We start from the raw sequence: 17,915 nt of genomic DNA, 5'->3' as shown, positions 1-17,915 counted from the left end.
TTAAGGTGTGTGTTAGACACCTGGTATTAATCATACCTACTCTCTCACATACGCAGTAAACTATGGCCGATTATACAAATTAAAAGAGAATTAGAAGTACAGGCCTTTGCAGCTAACCAACCTATTGATCGGTGGGATAATGTGGCACTATGGGTAAAAAGACTTTCAACATGCACAATGTAACTAGAGGTCACTCACAGAGAAACTTCAGTTGAATCATGTGGTTACGCTTCTTTTTTAAAATTGAATATTTCTGTTCTGAGGTGCAGCAGAATTTTTTTTGTCACAGCCTCATTTTGGAAGATTTTTTTTCACAGTATGAAGTTCATGGCTACACACACAGATCACATGGGCATCACCTGTTTAAATGCAGACTTTAAAAAGATCTGGGTTTGTAAAAAAAAACGAAAAACTTCAGTTTTCTTCAGCCACACGAAGTAAATCCACAAGGAGGTTGTAAAGTCCTCATCTTTTTATTCTGTGTTGTGAGTTGGGATTTGGGAGATGTTTAACACGATGAGGAGACAGTGGTCAGTGCGTCAACCACAGAAAATAATCAAAGTTCATGTTAAATGATGTCGGGATATTGTTTAAAGGTTCAGTGTGTAGGACTTAGTGACATCTAGTGGTGAAGTTGAAAGTTGCAGCTGAATACCCCTCACCTCACCCTCCCATTCCAAACATGATAGAGCCTGTGGAAGCCTTCAGTCGTCATAAAAAACCCAAAAGTGTTAATTTGTCCAGTTTGTGCTAATGTAAAAAAAACATGGAGGCCTCCGTAGAGAGGACCCGCTCCTGATGTAAGTACAAAGTATTAAAATATAAAGGATCCATTCTAGGGTGATGAAAACAATTTGTATAATTTAGATTACAAATTGATATTGAATTTCTGCCATAGATCCCTTTCACCTAAATCTAACACACTGAACCTTTAACAGTCGTCTGGTTGTGAACCTGAAAGTTTCCTGCTGACGCCGTCACTGTTTCCAACCAGGAGACAAACACACAAACAGCCTCCACGGAAAACCGACAACTTCTCCTCCTTCGCTTCTCATCATTTATACAAAGTGTAACTTTACAACCAGACTCAAGCTTCTTGCACAAACCCTGTTACTTTACCAACACACGTCAATGGGATTTGATTCTTTCTGTTACAAAATGTTGTGCTTGGCACTTCAGATGTAAACTTATTGAGTCTATAGCTTCTTCACAACATATTCATCATTCATTAAATTAAAAAGAAAAGCGTATAAGTTAAGACACGAGTGCTAAAAGGTTACAGCCAACCAACTTTCATTTAAAATAAAAAATGATAAAAGATACTCAGGAAGGTTTCAGCAACATCATAAAAAAAAATAAAAATCATAAAATATTCTTGTTCCTGAATGTACAAATAGGCCTCTGTTTTTTTTCCTTAATAAACCATGTCCATCATATTTCTTTTTTCAATGTTCAGCTGACTCTTCTGGTTTCCAGTGATGAACTACCAGTGACTGGCCTCTTCATACTGGTCACATGTGGGATCCTGAAGTCACACAAAGTCTCTTTTCACAGCTCACATCTCATTCTTTCCATGATCTTTTTTCCCCTCAGTCTGTGGTTTGTGTTTAAAGGAAGATCACCTTCTCTTTGCCTGCTTCTAGAACTTCTTTGGGGAAAGGAGGTGGAGCCGGTGGAGGACCGTCGCTGCTGCTCTTCTTGTGTGTGCTGAACGACGGAGACATCTTCACACTGTGGGCAGATCCTGGAGGTTTGAAGATGTCTGAGGGAACAAGGATCACAGTAAATGAGAAGAGCTGCAGGAGGAGCCTGAGAGGCAACGTGTTATATTTTATCAGCAAGGAAATTATGACAGGAAACACCAGCATAGCATATCAGCTTTAAAAAGAAAATAAAGAAACATGAGATTCATGAGAAAAAAGCCTCATTGTGAAGCAGCTTGAGTTAAGACGGGTGGACCGTTGTAACATGACGACCTGTCTTTAAAAAAAGAATCGTAATGCCAGACGACTCCTGCTTTTTGTTTGGCAAGATCCGAATTCACCAGGTTTTTGTTAATTCCCCACAAGGTGGGGCTGTTTGGTCGCTTACCAGTTTACAGAATACACCTGAAGTACAAGCGGAAACTAACAACCTGCACATGTAGACGTGTTGATGCTGCCACCTACTGGCAGGGAAAGTAAAAGTGTCTGCAGTTTTAATTTGTGAGCCACTTGCAGGAAGTGTGTTGTTTGTTTGGTATTCTGTACCCGTCTGGTAGATCCTCTGAGGGCTGGCGTTCCTCTGGGCTCTCATGCTGCCTCCTTCTTTCCCCGTCACTCGGATTGGAATCAGCTGGCTCACATCTATAGAGGCTGGAGATGTAGAAAGACAAGTTTTATTCATTTCCTGTTTTATTCAGGATAATTTGTTTGGCGTGGTTTGAAAATAGCATGCAATTATGTTACTGAAACAACAGAATCTGAGCTAACAACTGGGCCACTACTCCACTGCCGATAAAGGACAGCTGAGACGTGAAGTCTTTTCTCTAGTTTGCCTTATCGCGTATGAAGAAATTAGTTTACAGCACATAAACACGTCAGCTTCTTCTACGTGTATAACAACTGTTTTTCCTCCTGAGATATTTTTTGTCCAGTGTAACAGACATCCACACAACCACTTGCTTGCTGTTATTGTTTTCATCTTACTAGGGGGTTGGCCCGAAAAGTTCCAGAAAATGTCCAAAGCAACCGAGTCAGACAACTGCTTTCTTACATAAAGCCCAGATGTAGGCGGACATCAGAAACTTGTGTTTCTTAAAAGTTCAGATAAATGTTTGCCACAAAAAAATTAGGAAATTAACTGGTTTCTGTGCTTATGATCAAGATAAATGGATAAATGGTGAAGACCAGATTTTTCTGAAGAATATTAGAAATATAAAGACAATGCAGAAGTGCTAGATGCTTGTACTGAAACACAAAGACATAATGTTGACCTGCACTGTGTGTCCTCTGGTGAGACCCTTTGCTCTTGGAGCCCTTGTCCTTCCCCTTGGGCAGAGCGGCCAGCTTGGTGGGGATCTGTTGCTGCATGGCCGGGGGTTTGAGAACCTGGTTGGTGGTGCTGATCAGGTGGTGGGGCAGCTCGGATTTGGCCCCCTGGTGGAGGATGCTCTCTCTGCGCGGTGGAACCTTTGGAGGAACGTCCATGGGATTGGAACTGAGCAAGATGCTGGGCTTTGGAGTCAGGTTCACACCCCTGGTTCCGTTCACGATGCTCCTGAATGAAGGGAAACTGTAGAGACTCTGCTGTGAGAGAGAAAGAGGAAATGAATAAGTGAACTCATCTCACATTTTATAATATAGATACATATTCAGAGAATCTGATTCCTTACTTGTGCCGGATCCTCATAGTGTCCTGAGTTTGGAAGCTGCATCAATTTAGACTTGAACTTCTCCTGCAGCAGCTCCAAACGCTCCCTCTCCTGCGTCAGACGCTCCTTCTCCTTCTCCACCGATTGCGTCGACTCCCTCAGCCTCTCCAGGTCCTGCTGGTAGTTCTCCCACTGGCTCTCCAGCTCGCCCTTTTCCCCGCTCAGCTTCTCCTCCCACTTGCTGCACTCCTCCTCCCTCTGCTGCAGCTGAGCCTCCAGGGCCTCCACCTGAATCCTCTGCCGCTCCTTGTCCTTCTCCCAGCGCTGCTGCTCCTCCCGGTGCTGCGCCTGCAGCTTGTGCAGGTTGGCGAGCTCCTCCCTCTGCTTCTCCATGTTGCGCTGCTTCTCCCGCTCCAGCAGCACGTTGCTGTAGTGGCGAGTGGGCTGCTGGCTGTTGGACAGATACGCACGCTGCAGCTCGAGCTGGCTGGTCTGCTGGGCTATGAATGCCTGAAGATTGAATAAGAACAAAGCATAAGAAAACTTGTGATGTTCTTTTCATTAATGCAAACTTCATAAAGCCAAGAGTGTTACCTGTAAGCTGTGGAGCATCTGAGCGAGCATTATGACCCTGTCACACACCTACAGGGAAAAGTAAGTGACACACATCAGTACGAGTACAGATGGAAAATAAGTATATAATAAAAGTATTAGTAGAGTCACCTCTGCCTGAGGGAAGTGACTGGAGGCTGGATTCAGGTCCGGCTCAGAAAGTACGTCGTCATCAGCCTTGAAGGAAATTAAAACAGGAAACATAAATACTTCCTTTATTCTTTAATCACCAGATGGAGGCCTGGTTGAGATCGTTCTCGTCTCACTCACTGATTGTTCCACGCCTTCAGAGCAGAACGTTTCCTGGAGTTGAGGATTGCTGCTGGTTCGACTGATGTACGAGACTCCGCCCTCGGCGCTGCCCGGCCTCTCGTCCTCATCCCCCCCACCTGAGGACAGGGAAGCACACACATCCAGAGTCAACTCAATCACAACATCTGGGCGGTTTCTTCATTTTGGCTGATGATTGTTTATAAAATACTTAATAAATAACAGATCTCTTATATGGTACAACTTGAGTTTACCTTGAAATATTAAGATTTTGATTTCATTAAATTACGATGGTTTTGAAATCGCAATTTTTCTCTTTAATATGGACCAAACAGTACGTTGTACGAAATACTATGATATTCAAGAAAGTTTTAAAAAACAGCGAGGGATCCTCGCTGTTTTATTAGTCTGTCAAATAGTAATCGTGTATGACTTAGATCTGATTTCTTCACAGTTCATGCAAATAACTCAGCAGGATATTAGTGTGTGGACAAGCAACCGTTTGTAAGTTTAGCTTTGTGGTCTGTCCATCAATATTAATATAAGAACATAAGACAACGCACTGTTCATGGTGTTTGCATAGGAGTCGCCGTCGCCGGCTGCAAAGGTCTCGGCCCGCCTCAGCCTTCCTCCCTGAATCTCACTCTCGTCCACTGGAGGGTTTGGATCTTTTATTCCTGAGCAGAGCAGGATCTGCAGGTTTTCCACTGCAAGACAAAAGAACAAGCTCCTTAATCTCTTCTTCTAAAGACGTCGTCAGGGCTCTGAGTCACGACTGGATGGAGGAGGAACAACACACGTGAGAACATTTCACTTTGAGTCGGGTTTTCATGGCTTCTCAATGCAAAAACACCGGCTTCTGAAAACTGCCTCATTGTTACAGCCATAAGAAACTGCCTAACCCTCATCAATGGCTCCTTTGAGGAGCATCTCCCCCTGCTGCAGGTCAGTAGCATCTCCTCGGAGCAGCAGGCCTTTGTGTGGCGTTTCCTCCTCCATCACACTCTCATAGAGAGCAGCAAAGATCTGCTGCTTCCCCGTCAGATTCTGTATTATCAGCTCATCCCTCTCCTTCAGAGCATCTACACGAGTGTGAAATAAACATTGTTCAAATAAATGGGATGGAAACACAGATATAAAAGCAGCCGCTGGTACAAAAAACAACATATGAAGGATATAAAACACAAAAGTCATGGGTGCATTGTAAGTTTCTTTTCCTTTATGAGGATCTGGTTTGTGACACTGACCCAATCTAACATTTCTTCAATCAAACTTTAAAATCTTAAAAAACGTTCACACACATGAAAACACAGAACCATTCGGAATAGCTATTTGAGTAATTTCTTATTTTAACTTCAACTTTTTCCTAAACTTCTCCCCAGAGAATAAACTAACACCACAAAGCATCATTTGAAAAATAAGATGTCGACAGTTTTTCACGTGTGATTTATTAAGGGCTCAATAATCTCTCTTTCTTACCTTGACAATGCTGCAGTTTAGCGATGAATTCCCGATGCTGCTCCTCTTGTGGATACCTGGACAACACAGACATTTGACTCAATATTGGTTTCTATGAATACATGAATATATATCTTTAAAATAAATTTATATAAAGACCCTGACTTTTCATGTTGGCCAAAATTAAAACCTTTCCAATGACCAATTTGAAGAAGAAAATTTGACAAATCTGACATTTTGGCAAATCAAAGGTACAAATCAAAATCACATTTCGTTTTCAAAATTAAAAATATCTCATAACAGTTTTTAAACCCAGGGGGATAAAGCTTTTGCTTTGAATGACTGCAAGAGCCTTAGTGATGAGGTCAGAGGAATCTCAGCGACTAACTATTTGAACAGGGTGTGACGCACTTATTTTGTTCTTCCATTGTTAGATGTACTGCAACTGTTCCATCAATCATTTACAAGAAAGAGTTTTGTTTTCCCAATAAATCTCAGGCTGTTCTCCTCTGCCCAGAATCTCTCAGCTTACTGTTCCACAGCTTCACGTATGAGCGACATCCAGGCGATGCGTTCCTCTCTGGAGCGCGTGTGGATCTCGTACATCTCGGGCAGGCTGGAGGTGCAGGCACAGATCAGAAACATGGCTTTGTCGTCCTGGGCCACTTCCCTGATGATCAGCCCTTGAAGGGAGATCACTGATGGTTTGTTGTCCTGCATGAGTCACAACGACAGAGAAGAGGTTAATATTCAAAACAATCCTCGTCATTCGCGATTAAAAGATTATCAACTTTGAACAATAAGTAGTTATTTATAGAGCATCACGGTATGTCCGGGAGCTCAGACACATTATTAACAAGACTTACCACCTCACGATTGTTCGAATCCACCAACCGGACAAGTTGCAGGAAATATGTTCACACACTGTCCCCTTGTGCTCCTCAGTTATGGTTTTAAATAATGACCAGAGAAGTGTTTTTGCAGAGAAATCAAACTTTCCCATTTCCCATTTGTCTGTAAATGTCATAATTAGGACATTTATTCTTCAAGTTATGGTCCAAAACATGTTTTGTGAAGCCAGTGAGACCATGATCTTTGACCCCCAAAATCTAAATCAGCTTATCTCTGAGTCCAAGTGAACGTTTGTGCAAAACTGTGAAGAAATTCCCTCTTGACATAACTGAGATATTGTGTTTTCAAGAGTGGGACGTTTGGACAACCTGAATCCAGAACCGCTCTAAAAACTGTACAAGAGGGTGGGGGGGACTATAAATCAAATATACATGTGTATAAATGTTTGATATAGATATTGAGATATTTAGATATGTTTTGACGGAGCTCACCACAGCAGCAAACAGAAGCTTCTGATCTTTCTCTTGTAAGAGGAGGAGCACGTCTGACAGCAGCACAGCATGGATCTCTGCAGGGGACGATTAGAGACGCTTATTATCCAAACAGCACAAATGTTCTGACTCAAGCTGCAGAGCAACATGAAACAGAGACACGTCTGACGTTTTATATTTTGTGCGATTGTTCATCTTTAGCAATTATATAAAAATATGCTGCTACACAACTGGTTCCTTCAACCATTCTGCTTTCACAAAGGCAATTTGGCCCATTGAACATTCTCCTAGACAACAAAAGGACACAAGTTCACCCGTCAACCCAGTAACACTGCAGTAAATCAACTGAGCTGTCAACCACTGGATAATTCCTTAAAGTTTCATCACAGCACTAACTCATTACTGCAATTTATAATGACAAGTTCAAGAAGTTCTGACTGAAGAAGAAACATGTGATCATTTAATATATAAATCTTCATGAGAAAGGAAATAGACAAAGACAATTTTCAGCACACTAAAGTCTATAGGAGAGATATCATGTTTATGTTATTTCAAAAAGTTAAAGCTTCAATAAATAATTTGTGATTTGCCAATAATCTAATTTACTAAATTCTCCAACTTTAAATAAACTTTATATTTTTCCTTGAAGTCCAGACAAAAGTAACAAAACTCTAAATAACTAAATAAATGGTCATCGATTGAGCCACAATGACAAGAATCTCTCCACCAACCTTTCTGTCTGCCGGAGACCTTCCAGGTGAAGGTGCCTTCGTGCAGCAGCGTCCTGCCTCCCTGGATCAGATCCTCCCTGCGGAGAACCCTGCCGTCCTTCCGTCGACCCTGAGACTTTGGTTCAAGATGCAGGATGATGTCCTTCAGACGAGCAGCTTTCTCATATTCACTCACCTGAGCGTCCACCTGGAAGATGGTGTCTTTGATTCGCACTAAACCTTGGACCAGAGACTTGTGCTCTTCTGTGTCAGCTGCAAGGAGAAGGAAATATATTTCATCGATCATGTTAGGGACCATTTCAACCAGAATTTTGGTTGCAGAAGCTGATTGGAATGCAGTAATTTTCAATTTGTAAATGTCTGAATAACGACAAAGAATGTGACACACAGCCAAATGTAGAGGGGGCAAATATGTGATGAGTGGTGAGGTTTTACCTTCACTGTTCTGTATGATTCTCTCCACCAAGACGGGATACTTTGTGATGCGTTGAGTCACCAATAAAAAACATTCAGGGATTCCCAACCTTCGCACTAGAGGAAGTTGACGTAATTTCTGTAAGAAAGAAATAAGAAAAGTATTGATGTAGCACTTAGGACTATTCTGCTCTCTTCTTTATTAGCTGTAAGCATCACAAACTAATTTTTTAATTGGATATTATCACGGTTGTTTGTCGTACCTCGTAAATACTACACTGATGCTCAACACATGCAGATTTTGGCTCCCTGTGTCTTGAAGGGTAACACGTCCATGCAAAGAAAGTCGATTCTTACCCTGATGAGAACCTGCAGTTTCTTGTTGTGTTGCAGCTGCTCTTTGTAATAGCTGATGCCTTCTTTTTGATGGCTGCAGAAAACACTGTAACAGTCCATCATCCCATCTCCCAGTTGATCTGAAAACTATCACAAAAATTATTCGGTTAAATAGTCACAATATTGCACTGAAGTTTCTTCCAGATACAGAAATACCAAGAGATCCAGGGTCAGATTGAAACACAAGATATCTGGCACGCTGCAGAATTACACGTCATTTGAAGAGAGGCCGATTCATAGAGCTAATACGATATAATCAGAAGCCAGTTAAACAAACCAGTCAAGTTGTGATTTACGTCCTTGTTAATCCAGATTAACATTATACAAGACCAGAACGGTTTCATTTGCTCTTTAATTGTCGACGAGATGGGGAGAAAAAGATAATCTGAAAACATGAAGCTTCCAGATATCTGATTCCTCTCTTCCCGTGCACTTCTGAACATGAAGCTCCAACTCAGCAGAAAGCTCTGCTGCCTCTGTGCATTCAGGATATTGACTACAGGGGGAAAATGCTTCTCTAGGAATGTGATGCCTGTGACACAGCATCATTCCTGGGCTTATGGACCTGTAATGGACCTTACAGAGCGATTCAGACATACCCGCCATTCCTATGAACATGAGCAGACTCAGTCAGCACATGCAAAGTGAGTGACGAGGGTGGTGGGAGGTGGAGGAAAGAAAAGAGAGAGGTGTGCTAAGCAGGAAAAACAAGTGTGTATTCTAAACACAATCATTTATTCCTCAATAAAGCATAGATCTTTGATAATTTTAGAACCCTTTGTCCGGCACAATATTAACAATGTCAGATCCGCACGTCGGATCTTTGCAACTTCCTCTCTAACCATGTTCACTGGAGAGTTTCCTTAAACTTTAAAGTTACTCTGACTTACCTGTGAGATGAGGATGTCCCCCAGCTGTGTGATCTGGTAGTTGTTGGCGCTGCCTTCCTCCTGACTTTGGCTTTGAAGAAGTTTGAGGCAATTGAGAAAGTGCTGATGGAGATCGAGGAGGGTGTCCACTCCGGGGAAGAGCCACTCAAGTCTGGCTTCATCGATCAGTTGGGACTGCCTCAGCTCGTGCATGTAGACGTACAGGAGGATCTTTAAGTTGCGCACGTGGTGCATCTCCGTCTGCATCAACTCTAAGGAATTGATAAAGAGGAAACTAGTCTGAAAAAAACGTCTGTGTCGAGTGCCTGACACTTGTGGGAACATGTATCTGGGTTCCATGGCAACGACATTTGTAAACAAAGCAGAATCAAAGCTGGAAACACACAATCTTCTTAAGTGAACTTGTCACGTTAGACAGAACCAAATTGCTGTCGCCAGTTGTTATCATAGCATTTCTGTTTCCCATCAAACGGCCCGCTGACGTTTGTAAAGCATCCATCATCTCCATAATTACAGACTCTAACTAACATCTTAAACAGAACAATTACCCTGAACTCTCATGAGAAAGTTCTGTCTGAATGAACACACACTTCCTGAGACGTTACAAAAATCTAATTTCACTTTTGGATTTGGGGTGAATATATTTGATACTAAAATGAAATCTGTTGAGTAGTTTTGGGGAAATCTTGCTGACTAACGAACCAGTAGACAGGTGCAAATAAAACCCTCTTTGATAGAGTTAATAAAATTCTGTTAATCTAAGCTGAGACTGAGCTGGTTCTGCCTACCATAGATGACATCCTGTCTATTAACAGCCTCTTTGCTCAGGGCCTTCAGGTAGGTCTGATCCACAGCCACACTCCAGGACTCCGCCTCCAGGTTCTGGGCATCGAACTCGAGATCACTTCGCAGCCGAGCATAATGGGAATCTGAGAGCATGGACAGCCACAGTCACACGTATATATATCACCAAGGTTTGTGCTACATGGTCTTCTTATAGAAATACAGGGAAGTTCAAGTCAACAAAAAGAAAATCTATCATAGCTGCTCTTAAAAGGGGAATTGAACCATTACAAACATGTTATAACAATAATGACACTGCAGCATTACACACACTAAACTGCAGATTTTATCAAGTAAAACTTTGAGGAGCATTTGTTAGTGTCATAAACAAAGTGAACAAACATGCGTCTTTGTACACTGTCACATACTAAGAGAGGATTAAACCTCACAAAAATAAACACACGGCCAAATTCAAGCTTCATTGAGCTGTTTAGTTAAATCCTGCTATTGTGATAGAGCAACAAGGAGCTTTCAGCAGCTCCTCATCCCTGCGCACAGCCGACCTTCTAGGTTGATGGGTTCAGCGAAGGAGGAAGCCAGTGACAGCGAGTCCTCTGAGGGGAAGAGAGGCTTCACCCGGAGGCCGTCCACGTCATCCATCTGCACTGGATCAGATCTAGTTGGAATGTGATGAGATAAGGTTCAGCAGGTAAATGAAAATGTGATGTCAGCGCTAAAACATTTGCTCACACAACCACAGATTGCTGTGGACCTTCGGTATCATTGCTTGATTCAAGAGTGGAGTTTCCATTAGACATGGATGAATGATGATGATTATCTCGTGCCAAGTTTTAGGCTGTTTGTGTCTCTGTCACTAAAGATAAATACGATTGTCATCAGCTCTGTTATTGGATCTTTTTATATTTATTAAGCCAAATCTCAGAATTGCCCTTTGCAGCTACTTTTCTCAAGCAAGGTCCAATAAGTTATAAATAATAAAACTATAAATCAAAAAAAGCATGAAAATGATAAGTATCTAGTAGGGTTTTTGCAACAGAGCAAAAAGCAACATGATATCACAAGGAAAAAATTGTTTATGACTCAGAATCAGATTGTTTACGACGCGTCTCTCAGGCCGAGAACGAACCTGGAAACAGTTTCATGTCCGAGGAAAAACTAAATCCAGACAAGGTCGGATGTAACGTTAACGTGACACATGATGTGAAGATGATGGAAATAAAGTTTTAAAATACACGTTCACCAACCTGGCACTCGTGCTGTGAGAAGAGGAAGCAGGCTGAGGACTGGATTTTTTGGGGGTGACAGTCATGCCTGGACTAAGGAAGTTGGCGGCGTGGCCATCGGAGGCCGAGGCCGAGACACATTCATCAGCACTGAGAGAGAGAGAGAGAGAGACAGAGAGAACAACAAAGAGTCTGTGAGTGACAGAGACAGGAACATATATATTTTGTGAGTGAGCAAAGAAGACCCTGGACATATTTGGCTATATTTATTACAAGTGAGCTCCATTTGGGCTTTTTAACTTTGCACACCGTTTACATATGTGCACACGCAACTTATAGAATAAACCAGAGAAAAAGAAAAAACTGAAAAAGCATTAAATGTCTCCTTTAAATAAGACGGACATGGTGGCTACATGTTTGTCCAAAAAATGAAGCCACCATGACAATCTGCAGCAAACATCAATTTTTTTTAAAATACAACCACAAATGTGTGAAGTTTATATTATTAAAAACACAATAAAGCAATTCATGAAGTGGCAGGTGAATGTGCAGTGTTGCCCTGTTATGAATCAGATGAAGCTGCATTAGTGTGTATGACATAAACTAAAATAACTTTAGGTCAATACACAGAAGATAATTCGGTGCTACAAGATGCTGAATTCTTTCAGAGAAAATGGAACAAACTTACCTTTATTAAGTTGCCTTAAGCCCCACGCTGCTGACTCTTAAATCCTCAAACAGAGACGCTACCTGCTGAAGAGAAGAGGACAATGAGTCAACATCATGTCGAGTAATGCTGAAGCCAAACAGAAGGCTGCTGCTAAACTCAACTGTGGAGAGGGAACTGGTTTGTCAAAATGTGACATCACAGCTCAGGTCAGACCAGCTCTCAGGCTGCAGAGCAGAGACGCTGCACTACGACAACAACTATGTACCACATTGTATTTTAAACAGTTACACAATTATAATAATTAGCTCATTGAAAAGAGGAAATGTTGATCCCTGTATATGCAAATGATGGAACACAAGATGATTGTGGCGAAGCTCTTATCTACTCAGTGTCTTCCCCTGGACTCTGGAGATACTCATCTCTGCAGAAGATGTGAAAACGCAGGCAGACTCCATAATAACCCTCAGACTGACTAATCCTTTTAAATGTGGCTTTTAATTAAAGTGTTCCTTGTGTCTCTGTTCTCACACGGCTTTAAAAGCCAATCATCTCCTCCACTGTGTCTGAGAATGAGTCACCGTGGTTTGACTTGGTATCTTCCACAGTTTCCTCATGACACTGGAAATCCTACTAAACCGGTCGATAAAAAACAAAAGAGGATCTTCCAGAAAACGACGGCCATTGATGCTTTTACCCGTCTGATTGAATTTGGTGCCAACTCCATCAGAGTCATCCCCAGTTGGAGCCCAGTGCTCCACTGACCTTGCTCTCTGTGGAAGTGTCTGTGCACATGCTAACGGGCCCTCGAGGGTCTTGGTTACAGAGACATCCACCTAATTCAGCTGCAGCAGCAACGTTTGTGGCAAAACCAGACAGGAAGAGGAAAACAGAAATCTCCCTGAACAAATATATGTGTATAATGTTGAAACCTACAAAGACATAGGAAATAATCCCCAATGGCTAAAGAGTTGACAAACTGCATTCAAATGACATTCATCCCTTTTCAAAGCAGATTGTGTTTTACAATAAAAGCAGCAGTTGTTTAAAGACACGCCTAAAACACACATGACTGTTTGACTAGAGAAAAGGTTGTGACACAAACTCCCACGGGAGCCGGGCCTCACGCCTCTGGCTCACCTGTGTGACACATGATCCCACTGCTGCTGCAACATTAACATCAGTGTCTGCAGGATTTGTACCTTGAATTAACCAACGTATTCACAATAAATAATGTGAATGCACCTGACAACTTGTTATGGCTCTTGGAGGATCAGTGTTTATTATGTTTTTTTCCTTTTAGGCTGCCAGATTAAATCAATATGTATTTTACGGGATCAGAGTCCGGTAAAGGCATCATTGCAGTAATAACAATTCCTGCAGAGGGAGACATGAAAGTCTGCACCGAACTCTATCACATCCAAGAGACGTTCACAGAGGTCGTGAAAGAATCATTCTGTGAGAACCATGAAGGTCTGAAACCAAATCTGGTGCCAATTCCATCAGGATAGTCCAGAGAAAAAGTGAAGACTTAAATCAGCTGGTGGTCTTAAAGGGAAGTGAGGGGATCAGTGCAGCACATTTACAACTCCAATGTCACTCAGTACCTCTGCCAAGGCCCAAAAGTCGCATTAAAGTCAATCAAACACCAACAAAGTGGACACACTCATAGAAATCAGTCCAATTCATATGTCTGTAAAGAATAGAAACTGAAAAACTGCCATATCGCAATTTTAAAGAAAGCAATTTAAAAAAATCATGTCTAATCCCTCAACAAGTTCTGCAGAAATCTATTTTTGTATATCCTGCTGACAAACCTAAAAAACAAACAACTGCCCGGGGTGAAAACATAACCTCTGTGGGGAAGGACATGAATTATCAGTAACTTGTGCAAATATTAAAACTGTCCTCTTGTAAAACAAAGTTATTGAAGGAAAATCTGACTTATTAAAGAACTATGCCAATGAAATCACATATTTTCCCAATAACTCCTCTTGATTTCTGCTTTTGGAGAAAGAAATGGCAGAAACTTTTTGCTTTATAAATATAAAAAAAGTATAAAAACATGAGTTAAATATAAATCGTCTATGCTTATTTTATATACAATATATATAAAAGTATTTATCTATAAACATGAGAGTTTCTAAGTGTACCATATGTTACATTAAAGACGTACACACCTCCTCAACATGTAAACAAACAGCAACTTAACACCTTCACGTGACCATTTGCTTCGCACGTTTCCCCCGGGGGTTTGGTGTCATATAACTTTCTTTAAAGACTTGTTCCTGAGCTTCATGGTATGCTATTAGCCACAGTGCGGTCGCATGGGTCGGCCCCTGGTGAGTGGCAGCCACACCTCACATGATTCACGCTGGGTGGAAAGGGAAACACAGCAGCACGAAATACGGGTCATTCCCCTGAAGAGACAAAAACAAGACCAGCCAGTCTGCCGAGTCTCCTGCAGAGGACGGAGCGATGGGGGGGGACAACAGGGACTGAATGCTGTGTTTGTGGAAAGAAGCTTCACCCACAACCACGCTGGGTCCTGATTAGGGTTGCAAAGGGGTGGAAAGTTTCCGGTAAATTTCCGGAAACTTTCCATGGGAAGTTTAGCTCGGGAATTTTGGGAATTTTGAAAAAAAAAAAAAAAAAAAAAAAATTAAACGCTGAGCAATAAAAACATCTTTCAAACCTCCACTGTGCATTCTTCCATCACATGCACAGATAATTCCCAGCATCCTTCACTCTACAGCAGGGCTATTGAGGCCTGCTGTAGAGTGCAGGACTAGTCAGGTAAGTTTCGATGATATTACTCGGGAAAATATATTAGCATGCTGATTGAGGATTGTTCATCTGTTCATCTAGCCTATTTCCATTCATTTATCCATCAATTGTAAAATATGTTTACAGACGATTCCAATTGTTTGGCTAACTATTTATATCTCTGCCATTGCATTAGTGTTTTTTTACAATCTTTTTTCTCATCTTATTCTACAGAACAATGCCAGGTGCACTATCTCATGTGTGGAGGCATTTCACCCCATCCAATGTAGAAGGAAAGGCTGTGTACATTTGCAAATACTGTGCAAAGACCTATGTTAAGAATGACACAACAATGCAGAAGCATATAGTCAAGTGCCCAAAGTTTCCTCAGGGCTCAAATCAGCCTATGACAAAACAAAATGTTTATATTTATGTCTGTATATGACAAGGTAAATAAAGTTAGTATAAATTACCCACAACATTTCCAGTTTATTCCCATTAATTCCCGTATATTCCCATGGAAAGTTTCCAACTTTGAATATTCCCGGAATTTTGCCACCCTAGTCCTGATCACTATTAACTATGAACTGCCTGTGAGAGCTGAGGTGTTCCAGCGTGACCAGGCAGAGTGAAAGGGCCTGACAACCTCCACCAACCAGACCAGCAACTGTGAAACTGGAACCATTAGCATGAGGAAGCTGAACACAAAGAAACCAAAGTGATCTGTGTGGCATGTTTCTGATTCAGCCTGAGGACTGAGCCGCTCTCACGTCATCGCAGAGGTGTCGTTTATCAACCGTAGATTAAACTAACCCTGAGATCGGTCCCTCATTACTGCAGCAGGTTTTACACACTTTCTCAGCGGAGGTCACGCTTCTGTTACTGATTCACTTCAAGGTGCGGGTGGTGTTTGTGTGTGTCGCGCTGTAAACACATGACACAATGTGCTCCTGTCAGTATCAACAGGAGAATCCAACCTTCACTGAATCCTCTACGGGAACTCAGAGGGAATCTGCTTTCAGTCATTAACTGACATCTCAGCTCCTCTCTTATACTTGGACTCACTAAACTCCCAGCTTCCTCTGTTCACACAACATCTACACAACTTTGTTCAGTGACTACACCTCACGGGACATTCCCTTCCACTTTACACTTCAACTGGCACACTCATTTATCTGAAGACTTCCACTTCTGCCGACACTTCCAGCTCAATTCATCGCTCACGGGCCATCGGCTTCGATTCCTTTCAGTGCTTGAACTCTAACGGCTTCTTCAGCTTTAAATCAGAGCTCAAGTGAAACTCAACCCAGAGCTTCAACTGACATCTCAACCTCCGCTGCCACTTTAACTTCACTCAGGGGCGGATTATTAGAAGTAAGACCAGTGTAAGACCCCCCATACTTGGTGGTCTCCTCAATGTTTTCAGACAGGCACTGAACTCTGGACCTGAACCTTTCCAAAGGGGATGTATGTGAAAACAGAAATGTCAGAAGGTCCATTCCTTCTGACATTTTGCTGAACTTTTCCCGTAAGTCCCCGAGTGAACCCATCTGGACAGAGAGAAATGTCCAAATATCACAGAAAGCAAGACACAGTGTCTCTGTGGTTGTTGTGGGTCTCTGTGGTTGTTGTGTGTCTCTGTGTTTGCTTTTTCCTTCTGTGTGTAATTGTTCTTTTGGAGTTGTTCGACTTTCAAAGAAGATAATAGACTTCAGATCCATCGTATAGAATATTTTGGCTCATCTGGTTTGTTTTAACTGCAACTTTACAGCAGTGACCACAAGAGCGACTTTGACTTCAATATTAAAAAAGGCAATTTGAACCATTACATTTTATTTACAATTCTTCGTATATAACATCTCAACATTGTTTGCCTCATTTCCTGTTTCGAAGCAATTGTAAAGTTTCACAACACTTTAAAAATCACATTTAACCTGAAAACACAACATCAGAAACAAAACACACTCATTTAAGTAGGATCGACGACACTGGTTGTTTTCTAAAGTGAAGAAAGTGAAGATGAGGGTTGAACTGAGCTGGATCTAAGTCTAGTTTATTTATGTTATTATTTTACAAGTGTAAACTCAAGTTGGTAAAATAAAGATCATAAAATACTATAGATAAAAACCTAGATAAGGTAATGATAAAAACAATTAGAGGAACCAATGTAAGCAGGCATTAGAATATGTATAATATTAATATTGATTTAAAATAGCAGTCAGTAAATCAACCTCAGAGGAGACAGGTGCTGACAGGATGAAACCAGCAGGTGACTGCGTGTTAGCTCGAAGCTACAGGAAGCTACCGACGCGTTGACCGAGTCCCACTGACTTCAGTGAGTTAGAACCATAGACTGTATAGAACCTGGAAGCTGGGACAGAAACCACTACAACCAGTCTGAGCTGCTGGTCCACAGGTGGAAGGAGGAGCTGCGCCATTACTCCCAGTGTAAGCAAACAGCTGGTTCTCTCTCTCTCTACAGTGAACAGAGCTGAGGATCCATTAACGAGTCTGAACCACCCAGTTAGTCCCGGTGACTTGTTCCCAGTAAAGACTCAAGTTAATAAAAACAAACCCAGTTAAAAGTCTCCTCTCACCTGGTGTTGACTTCAAAACATCTCAGACTGGGAATAAACAGCTGCAGCCCAGTGATCAGGTGAAGGGAGGGGGGAGAGAGAGAGAGACACACTGAGAGAGAGAGAGAGAGCGAGAGGGGGGGTGAGAGAGATACTGAGCGAGAGACTGAATGAGAGGGGGGGGGAGGAGAGAGAGAGTGAGACCAGAGAAATCAACCAATCACTGCAGCCTCCTGTGGATGAGCCCGCCCCCTTTCCTTCCCTCTGTCTCTCTCACTCCCTCCTTACCTCCTTCTCCTCCCTCTCTCTCTCTATCCCTCCCTCCTTCCCTCCCTCTCTCTCTCTCTCCCTCTTTCTCTCTTCCTTCCTCCCTCTCTGCCTCTTTCTCTCTCTCCCTCTCTCCCTTCCTCCGT

General features: G+C 42.0%; 1 protein-coding gene across 3 annotated transcripts; it reads right to left on the bottom strand.

The window, feature by feature from the left end:
* Nucleotides 1–764: 764 nt before the first annotated feature.
* Nucleotides 765–17,583, bottom strand: arhgef18a (rho/rac guanine nucleotide exchange factor (GEF) 18a). Of its 3 annotated transcripts, none has more exons than XM_061084475.1 (21): nucleotides 17,524–17,583; nucleotides 12,182–12,246; nucleotides 11,515–11,643; nucleotides 10,813–10,925; nucleotides 10,255–10,395; nucleotides 9,467–9,717; nucleotides 8,538–8,663; nucleotides 8,202–8,319; nucleotides 7,767–8,018; nucleotides 7,036–7,112; nucleotides 6,225–6,406; nucleotides 5,714–5,769; nucleotides 5,137–5,316; nucleotides 4,798–4,941; nucleotides 4,235–4,353; nucleotides 4,076–4,141; nucleotides 3,947–3,994; nucleotides 3,374–3,862; nucleotides 2,975–3,287; nucleotides 2,250–2,354; nucleotides 765–1,762 (listed from the first exon to the last, which is right to left on the bottom strand). In XM_061084475.1, the coding sequence occupies exons 3-21, from the start codon at nucleotides 11,577–11,579 to the stop codon at nucleotides 1,608–1,610; spliced, it is 3,000 nt and encodes a 999-aa protein (XP_060940458.1). In that variant the 5' UTR covers nucleotides 11,580–11,643; nucleotides 12,182–12,246; nucleotides 17,524–17,583; the 3' UTR covers nucleotides 765–1,607. The 3 variants fall into 3 exon arrangements, with proteins under 3 accessions (XP_060940458.1, XP_060940459.1, XP_060940460.1); XM_061084476.1 differs by having other exon boundaries at nucleotides 2,975–3,284; XM_061084477.1 differs by lacking the exon at nucleotides 12,182–12,246 and having other exon boundaries at nucleotides 17,524–17,579.
* Between the last annotated feature and the right edge of the window lie 332 nt (nucleotides 17,584–17,915).

Source organism: Limanda limanda, chromosome 13, assembly GCF_963576545.1.
Source record: "Limanda limanda chromosome 13, fLimLim1.1, whole genome shotgun sequence".
NCBI lineage: Eukaryota > Metazoa > Chordata > Actinopteri > Pleuronectiformes > Pleuronectidae > Limanda > Limanda limanda.
Note: the sequence above shows the minus strand (reverse complement) of the source record. Positions and strands in the feature narration are given on the sequence as shown.

Excerpts from the sequence above, each read along its gene's own strand:
- arhgef18a (XM_061084475.1), bottom strand. The coding sequence starts at position 11,579 with ATGACTGTCACCCCCAAAAAATCCAGTCCTCAGCCTGCTTCCTCTTCT. Across the intron at positions 9,718-10,254 it reads TAGACAGGATGTCATCTATG|AGTTGATGCAGACGGAGATG; the intron begins GTAGGCAGAACC and ends TCAATTCCTTAG. Across the intron at positions 5,770-6,224 it reads ATACGTGAAGCTGTGGAACA|GTATCCACAAGAGGAGCAGC; the intron begins GTAAGCTGAGAG and ends TGTGTTGTCCAG.